Here is a 9,337-nt window from a genome sequence, read left to right as displayed (position 1 = left end):
TTAATGGAGGTGGAAAGCTGGGGATGCAATTGTTTTCCCATCATGGTTGCATTATTTTCTTCCATTCCCTTTTAAGCATCTGTCTGGCCGCTGTGTGAAAGTTTCTATGGAAAACCCACCAGGATGCCCAGAGGAAGGGGATGTGGAAATTTGCCTCTAGCTTTCTCTCCCCCCACCCCTCCCATTTTAGATGCCATTAATCTTTTTTTTTCTTTCTTTTTTTTCTTTTTCCTCAGCAAGCATTGGCTAAGGAAAAAGAGGGATACAATGTGCAGGGAGACTGGATAAAATTTACATGAGAAACGATCTGTTTTCTTACCCCCCACACACACAGATTCCCCCATTTCAGGAGCCTGTTGGAGAGAAAGAGTGGGAACAGTTCCTGGCGGAAAGACAGAGAGCTGCAGGGGCTGCGAAGAGGCAAATGCTGTTTCTAGGGTGAGCTGTGGCCAGAAAGGACATATGGGAAAAGGAAGAGGACGCAGGGGGGAAAAGCAGAGATCACAACAGCACTGCAAACTCTGTGGGCACCTTCCCTGGCCTCCTTTGCTCCCAGCCATTGCTAACAGTAGCCGGGGAGGCTGCAGGGCACTCCAGGAGAGGGGTGTCCCCATCGTAATGCCGGTCAGGGAGAATATTAATTGTGAAACATTAAAACACTATATAAAACGTGTGTATACACGCACACATATAGTGTAAACATATATATAAATCTTATCACTTACAAACGCCTAGGATTTAAAATGTAGTTTATCGGTCTAGTGCAACCCAATCCTATAAATAATACATTCCTATCACTATGACCTCAAAATGTCAATACCGCGCAGCCCTGCGCATTTGCATATCTTGTACTGTCTAAACTTGAAGCATGTCAGCTATGTGCTTCTGTTTGTACTTTAACTTCATTTTAACTCTTGCTTCCTAGCTCTGAGCACCCTCCCCCTCTGCAGGGTCTGTCACCAAAATGAAAAAAGCACCAGCTATTTAATTACCACTACTACAATTATGCCGTTTCCAGGACTGTAAGGAGAGGACAGGTAGGGGACATATCCTCCCGGTAGAGAAGGAAAAGCCTGGGAACAAAAGCAGGAGGGAGCAGGCCCACAAGCTCTACCTGCCCGAGCTGCCCCCACAGCCGGGGAGATGAGTACGGCCATCCGGGGGCACCGGCTGCAGAGAAGGGCAAGGGAGGATGGAGCAGCCCTCGCCCTCCTACCAACACTCCCCTTGGGATGGTTTCCGAGCGGGAAGGGATCTTTCCCGGACTGGGCCGATTTCCAACACCTCGCCGGGGAAGCGAAGCTACAAGTTCTGGAGACGGCGGCTCCCGGGGCGAGGCGCGCAGAGGCGCAAGCGGCACCTCTCGGAGCCAGGAGAAGGCGGACCGGCCCGGGGGCGGCGGAGCGCACGGCCCCCGCGTCCGGAGCGGAGCGCGGCTCCCCGCCGGGGCTCTCCGCCGCGCCTCGCTGCTCGGCGCCCCCGCTCCGGCCGCTCCCTCCCGCACGAATGGCAAGCCCCCGGAGCGGGGGGATGCCCCAGCCCCGCCGCTTCGGGCAGCTCCCCGCTCAGCGGCACAGAGAGCCTGTGGCGAGCACCCCGAAAGTGACCCCTGGGATGCGCCGAAGCGGGAGGGGAGAGGAGGGGAGGGGAGGGGGCGGCAGAACTAACGCAGCCGGACCGCCGACCCGCGGCGACACCACCGACCCCCGAAGGTTCCTTTCAATCAATCGCCCCCCCGGCTCCGCGCTGCCCTGCGCTCCGCGGGGGCGGGCCGGGGAGGGGGTTAACAGCGCTAATACGCTCCGCGGGGGCGATGGATCATCTGCGGGCCGGCCCGCGGGCTGCCCCCGGAGCCCTCACGGCTCCGCGCACCATCCGCCGGAGTGGCGCCTGCAGGGGGCGCTGCGGCTCCAGCGATGCCGCGGCCGCAGGAAGAGCGGCCCGGCGCGGCTCGGCTGGGCCCCGCCGCTGACCTGACCCGGTTCGGCTGGGCCCCGCCGCTGACCCGGCCCGGCCCGGCCCGGCCCGGCTCGGCTGGGCCCCGCCGCTGACCTGACCCGGCTCGGCCCGGCCTCGCCGCTGACCCGGCCCGGCCCGGCCCGGCTCGGCCCTGCCGCTGACCCCGGCCCGGCCCCGCCGCTGACTCGGCCCGGTCCGGCCCGGCCCGGCCCCGCACAAACAGTGACCGGCCGGGAGGGGCTGGAGGAGGATAGGGGCGGGACTGCGAGAGGAAAACAACTCCAGAAGGGGGGGAAACGAGAGTGTAGTCAAAGTGGCAACAGTTTATTTATTAGCCAAAAATATATACTTTCTTGTACAATTTGGTTCACACATATGTACATTTTTTTACGGTATGTACAAAAAACAAACAACAATTAAAAAAAAAAAAAGGGGGGGGGGGGAAGAAAAAAAATAAGGGGCAACACCTAATTCTCACTGGACTTCCGAAAAAAATCTCACAGCTCAGCTAACCCAGGTGATAGTACAGAAGCGGGTTTCTTTTTTTCCTTTTGAGTTTTAATATACGGACATGCTTACAAGTTGGAACTATACAGAGATTTTTTACAATCATTACAACAACAATAAAAAATTAACTATGATGATGAGAGCGCCGATAGAACCATAGCGGCGTCAAGTTGGTTCTGGGGCCTGGAAAAAAAATGACACAGAAAAACAAAAAATTTAATAGGATTTCTAGTGAGCTTGGGCTGGCACAATATTTGTAACTGCAGATAGCTCTGGTTTTGTTGTTGTTGTTATTATTTTAATAGATTTATAAATATAAAAACTTTTCAGAGTGACTTATAGTAAATGTATTTAGCTACGAAAACACGGCGGGCCCGATCCCCGTGGTTTCAATCAATCAAAAGGGTAATTTGTTTTTCATTGAAACTGAATGACTTCTACGCCAAATTTGGGGCGGCAAGGCTCAGCCTCTTCAGCTTTCATACCCTGGGTGGGTTTTTTTGTTTCGCTTTCATTATCATTATTATTATTATTATTATTATATTTTTTAAATTTGTATTTTATTTTACTATTTTCTGCTGCCTCGGTGCCTCTCACCCCGGCAAAGAGACAGCGGCGGGTGGTGATCGCTCTGCGGGGGGCTCAGGGATGTGCTCCCGGGCCAGCGGCGACCCGCGCCCGGGCTCCGCAGCCGCGCAGCCCCAACGGCCCCGAGCGCAGCTCGGCCTGCCCGCGGGAATCGCTCCCGGGGACCACAACGGAGAACAGCAAAGGAAATATACAAACAAAATAACCCACCACGCACGCAGAGGAAGAACAAGAAACCGCCCTGGAAAGGGAACCTAAAGAAGCGGAGAAAATAAGCTAACCATTTACAACTGCCTCCATACATCCCGAGGAGACGGAGGGAGCCATCTCTTACCGCCTCTGCACTGGCTGGAAAGCTGTCTTTAGTAACTTTTTCTCTACTTCCAAGGCACTAGATCGATCTAAAAAGAGAAGGGGAGGGGGAAAAAAGCGTTCCTTTATAGCCCCTGTTTCATTCCTCCCATCCCTGAATTAAGCCTCGAGATTTAAGCTCTTTTCTCAGCGACTTGCAAATACGACACAACGACTGCTCCGCTTGCAGAGGTGACCGTCAGAGAAAACACAACGACCCCGCAGCGAGCCTGACCTGGCGGCCGGGTCCTTCCCGCAAAAGCGACAACAACAGCAACAAAAGTTATCTCCGTCGGAGGAAGGTAATTCTCGGGGATCGAGACTACCCCGGCCAGGAGAACCCCGCCACCGCCCCCGGGGCCCCCGCGGCCGCCCGCCCACCGCCACCTGCGCCCCGACGGCTGCTCCGCGCCGAACCGGACCGCGCCGGGCCGGGGGCACGGTCAGAACCGCGCGGGGCCGGCGCCCCCCGCCGCGGCCGCACGCACCCGGCCCCGCGGGGCCTCCCGCGCCGCTCCGCTCCGCTCCGCACCGCCGAGCCCCCCGCGGCGGCTGCCGGCCCGGCCCGTCCCCGCCGCGTCCCTCAGCGGTCACCTGCTCCGACGGGCTCCGCGCTCTGCGCCTGGTCCGCGGGCCGCGGGAAGGCGGCGGCGGGAGGGGCGGCGGAGGCGGCCCCCAGCCCCAGCAGGTGGGGAGTGTTCAGTAAGGCCAGCGGGTGCGGGGGGTGGTGGTGGTGGTGGGCCGGGAATGCGCGGTTGGTCCAGTTGGGGAACTTGCCCAGGGGGCAGGAGGAGACGAGTCTGTGGGGCGGCGGGGTGGGCAGCGGCAGCGGCTGGGGGGCGGCCGCCGGCGGAGAGCCACCGCCGGGAGACTTGCGGGGGTTGTCCGGGCTGGTGGCCGTCTCGGCCAGCGACCAGATCTTGGGTTTCGGCAAGGCGCCCGCCAAAGCGCCGTCCGTCGGGGAGGAGGCGGCGGAGGAAGAAGCGGAGGAGGGGGGCGAGAGGTGGGGAGGCGGCGGCGGGAGCGGCGGCTTGAGGGGCTCCGGGCCGAGGGGTGCGGCCGCGGCGGGCAGCTCGCACTTGTGGTGGTGATGGTGATGGTGGTGGTGGTGCAGGTGGTGGTGGCGGAGGTGGTGCGGGTCCCCCTCGGAGGCCTTGTCGTAGCGCTCCTCGGAGCCGGGCAGGTCCTCAAAGCCTTCGGATCCCTCCGAGTCCGTCTTGGAGTCAGAGTGCAGGAGGTCGGCATCCTGCAGATCGTCCTCGAGTTCGTCCTTGTTGCTTTCGATGTTCTCTGTGTCGATGTTCTCGAGGTCGATCTCCTCCTCGTCCTCCCTCTTGTCCTCTTCCCCCTCGTGGTCGCTCCCATAGGAGTTGCCCTCCTCGTCCGTCCTGCTGCGGGGGGCCCAGGTCATTTTGTTCTCCTTCTTGAGCCGCCGCCGCGCGTTGGCGAACCAGGTGGAGACCTGGGTGAGGGTCATTTTGGTGATGATGGCCAGCATGATCTTCTCGCCCTTGGTGGGGTAGGGGTTTTTCCGGTGCTCGTTAAGCCAGGCCTTGAGGGTGCTGGTGCTTTCCCGAGTGGCGTTCTTGGGCCGCGACGGGTCCCCGAACTGGTACTGCCCGTAGGGGTAGAAGGCAGGGTGGTGGGGGGGGGAAGGCGGCGTGCTGCACCCCCGGGCTCTCCTTCAGCTCGTACTGGGCGCCCTGCAGCGAGAGGGAAGGGGCGGCCCGGCTGAGCTGGAGCGCCGGGCCCGGGTCCGCTCCGTCCCGCTGCCGTTACCGGGAACGGAGCCCGTCGGCACCGGCGCGGCGGCCGGGCCGCGCTGCCTCCCCCACCGCGGAGCGCCCCGGCGCCGATCCCGGGCACGGCGATCCCGGGCACGGTGATCCCGGGCACGCCGCGGCCCCGGCAGCCCCGACCCCGCCGGTGCCCGGGGGTGCCTCGGGGACAGGACCGGCTCCCCGGCTCGCATGTGCGCGGCGGGGCCGGCGGCTGCTGGGGCCGGTCCCCGCCACCGTCAAAGCCCCGGGCGGAGCGGGAGGACGCTGCGGGGCCGCCGTTCCAGCCCTGCCCCTCTCCGGCGGCTCTTCGGGGCAGAGCGGCGATAGAGCCCGCGTCTCCCCTGACAGCCCTCCCGGCGGCTCCCCCGGCTCCCCCCGGGCCCATCCCCCCGCGAACCGAGCGCCCCGGGGAGCGAGCGGCAAGCCCCGGGGGGCTCTTACCAGCTGGGGGAAGATGGGCAGCTCTGCGGCGTAGGGCAGGAAGGCTCCGTAGCCCTGGGCGGCGGCGGCGGCGGCGTAGGGCGCGCCGTACATGGAGGAGAGCACGTTGGAGAGGGTCCCGGACGGGGCCAGCTCGGCGCCGCCGCGGGAGCCGCCGCTCCCCGGGCGCTCCGCCGGGTAAAGCGGCCTGATGTACTGGTAGCCCAGCTGGGGAAAAGACATGGTGGGGGAGAGGGGTAGGGGAGGGGGGAGGAGGAAGAGGAGGGGGGGGAGACGAGAGGAAGAAGGGAGAGAAAGGGGAGAAAGTAGCAGGGCCGGGAGCGGAGGAGGGAGCCGGGTCGCTCGCCCTCGTCGGCCGCCCGCACTTTCAGCGCCTCCCGCAAACTCCGGCAGACATGGGGGGGAGCCGGGGGTGCGCGGAGGCCGCGGGCTCCCTCCTGTCCTCGGCCGCCGCGGTAAACGATCCGATCGCTTCTTTCTTCTCTCACTTTTCCTATTGATCTGAGTGGACCCAGGTCAGGTCCTAACAGATTGCCTGAGATTATTGGGACTCTGGGCTCTGATTGACATTTCTAGTCTCTCACAAGCCCCTCCTATTTCTTTTAAGTCTCTCTCTCCCTCTGCCTCCCTCTCTCTCTCATGCCCAGAGCTCGCTCTCGCCGGGTTTGTCACTAGCTGCTTTTTTTTTTTTTTTTTTTCCTTTTTTTTTTTTCCCCCCCTTTTTTTTTTTTTTTTTTTCTAAATCTGTTTACTGACGTCGCGATCTTTTATTTGAGTTCCTTTCAAATCTCGTTTTAGCGATCGCAAACCAGTTGTGTGTTTTACAAAGGTTTAACCCTGCCTTATGGTATTCTAATTATATAGAGTTAGATTTGGATATAATTTCTTTCTCAGCCTCCCTCCCCCCCGCCCCCCGAGCGTAGGAAGCCGGGGTGTCATTTGTGAGCAGTATATGAGAGGGACAGGCAAAAGTTGTGAAATTTAAAAATAAAGGCTCACACCAACACTATCTCCCAGTTCCCCTTTTCACGTTTTTAGATTTACAATCTTTCTTTGCCCAGATTAATTTAGTTTTCTTTATTAAGACGTTCCCTTCTTCCCTTCCCCCACTCTGGCCCTTGCGAGGGTTACATCTCCTAATACAGGTTTAAAAGTCTATTGCATTTTATAAAATTTGCATTTCCAGAACTACCTTGAAAATTTTCCTAATGTACTGGATCTTGAAGGAGTTCTCTACATTTTGTCTGGGCTAACAGTGCGCAGATACAGTAGAAAAGCTAAGTTAATTTTCCTCCTAATAAGGGACTTCAAAGAGTTGTAGGTCACAATTTTACATCAAAGGCAGAAAAGAAGGCAAATTAAAATCTTAACAAAGGAGAGACGGGAGCAGCCCTCTGGGCCATTAGTAAATAAGTGGTGTGAAAAAAGGGACAATGACAGGCACTGGAATTAAACTCATTAACACCTTTTTGTCTTGGTGCGAAATCTCTAATTAGGAAATTTATGATCATTTTGCTTATTCCCTCTGTTCTGAATCACTACAAGGCTAAGAAGGAAGTACCTGGTACGTGCAACATTTGCAAAGGGAGCAGTGGCACGGGTTTGTAAGGGGCTATTGGGAAGGAGTCAAGATACGGTTTAATTACAGAATAGGGTTTGGGGTTTTTTATGATCCACACATTTTAAATTACAGTTTGTATTTTGTTATTGATGTTGTTGTTGCTGCGGCCCCCCCTTCCTCCCCCCCCCCCCCCCCCCCCCCCCCCCCCTTTTCCTTCTCTGAAACCAGCGTGAGTTGCAATTTAGCCTTTTAAGAGTAGTTAAAATACAGTTCAATCACCGCGAGTCTTTGGCAAGCGTCGCTGTGCCCTGCTCCGCTGCTGCGGGCAGAGGAAGAGCCTGGGCTGGAACCTAAAAAGTTCACACAGCCTGTGGGGAAAGGAGACCTGGACCTGCCAGCGCTATCTGCTTTTTAAAATACTCGGTTGTTTAAATAAAGCAAAAAGTTTGAAAGATCTTTTGTGGAGTTGCAGCTGAAGGAGAGCCGTTTAACCGTATTCCCCTCTCTTCCTAAATACTCTCTGGATTTATTGCCTTTAAAATATGATTTAGGTACAATATAACCACTGTGCCCACAGTATGGATTTTTATAACTACATTTCTTTAAAAATGAAATTCATGTCAGATTATGCAGTTAAAGGAGTCGACCTTGATAGCTTGCTATAATAAAACTGTATCAGCTTGTAATAAATGCGGATTATAGCAAAGCAAGCTCCAGAATTAAAATTCCCTGAATCAATATATGAAAATCTGTAGGAAACATCTCTAATCGTATTAAGTTCATCTTTATAGCATTTCCTATCTGCTAATCTAGTGCAAAAACAACTCTGGGTTGGAGGAATTTATTTTCTTCTATTCAGCGTTGGTGCTTTTGATAGTACAAAGCAAGGGAGATAAAAATATTAAATTCAGTTATAGGTTTATTTCTTTTTTACTCAAAAGGAAAACAGGCAGCTAACGCCACGTCCCGCTGTGCTTTAAACTTTTCTGTAGAGGCAGAGCTTGCTGGGGCGACGCGATGTCGAGGGGGTCGGGGGAGAGTTTGGGTGCAGACCACAACTTTTAAAAATATCTACTTCGGAGAGAAAAGGGGCAGATATGACACTTGGGATCAGTCCGTTGCCGTTTGATGCGGTCGTGCTCGCCGCTTTGGTGTTGCAGTCGGGCTGTGCTCCCCACGCGCGGGCACGGGAGAACACGCGTGTCCTACAAAACCGGACCCATCGTTTTGTGGCTGCACGTCTGGCGCGGATTGTCAAAGCTGGCGGGATTGTTTTCTGATTTTTAATCAGCAGCACGATCAATATGAGTTCGACCCCGTGGGAGCCGCCGGCAGTGGCGGGCGGTGCTCGTGTGGGGACGGCCGGGGGGTGTCCCCGGAGCCGGGAGGGGGCTGCCGCGGGTAAGTGGCGGTGGGCAGCCGAGAGGGAGACACGGGAGGAGAGAAATTTATGGGTGCAAACGGACCCAGGTCAGGGTGAGGGTGAGGGATATTTTATTAACGGGAAAGAAACTGAGAGGAAGCATAGCTGTGCCGAGCGGACAGGAGGAGAAATCTGTAGGGATGCCGTTGCTGGCTGAGAGGGAGGGAAAAGAAAGCGGAGAAGACAGCAAACGGTGAGGAAGAGTAGGGGGGAAGGAGATGTCTTCCCGGGCTGCGGGAGCGACGCCCACAGCGAGAAACGCCGCACATCCCTGGAAGCGGGAGGGCCGGTGCGGGACGGGACGAGCGCGGGGCTGGGGGCGGCTGGTGCCCGGCGAGGAGAGCAGCTCGGCAGGACAAGGCGAGCGGGAGGCGGCGGCGGGAGCCGTGCGGGGAACGGAGAGGAGCCCGTTCCCCACGGACGAGGAAATAGCAGGGGAAGAGCGAAGCCGAGCGGGAGTCGCTTTGCCTGGCTGGAGCCGAAGGGAGATGGGAAGGAGAAGCTGGAGCCGGCCCGTCCTGCAGGGCGACGAGGGGAACGGCGGCGCGGGGCCCGACGGCCTCCGCCCCCGGGGAGCCGAGGCGGCGGAGCGCTCCTCGGCCGGCCAGACACGTGTCTCCTGGCCGGGACCTGTCAGAGCGGGGAGAGCGGGCCCTGATTTATCACCCGAAACACACACCCCCGCCCGCCCTCCCCCCGGCCTCGCCTCCCGCCTCTCTCGGCGGC

General features: G+C 57.9%; 1 protein-coding gene across 1 annotated transcript; it reads right to left on the bottom strand.

The window, feature by feature from the left end:
• Nucleotides 1–2,267: 2,267 nt before the first annotated feature.
• IRX3 (iroquois homeobox 3) lies at nt 2,268–5,849 on the bottom strand. The gene is given in 5 exon segments (XM_040075230.2): nt 2,268–2,649; nt 3,389–3,455; nt 4,000–5,056; nt 5,058–5,108; nt 5,628–5,849. Coding segments are annotated over 5 exon segments (1,452 nt in total). The 3' UTR covers nt 2,268–2,594.
• Between the last annotated feature and the right edge of the window lie 3,488 nt (nt 5,850–9,337).

This window comes from Hirundo rustica, chromosome 11 (assembly GCF_015227805.2).
Source record: "Hirundo rustica isolate bHirRus1 chromosome 11, bHirRus1.pri.v3, whole genome shotgun sequence".
Classification (NCBI taxonomy): domain Eukaryota; kingdom Metazoa; phylum Chordata; class Aves; order Passeriformes; family Hirundinidae; genus Hirundo; species Hirundo rustica.
Note: the sequence above shows the minus strand (reverse complement) of the source record. Positions and strands in the feature narration are given on the sequence as shown.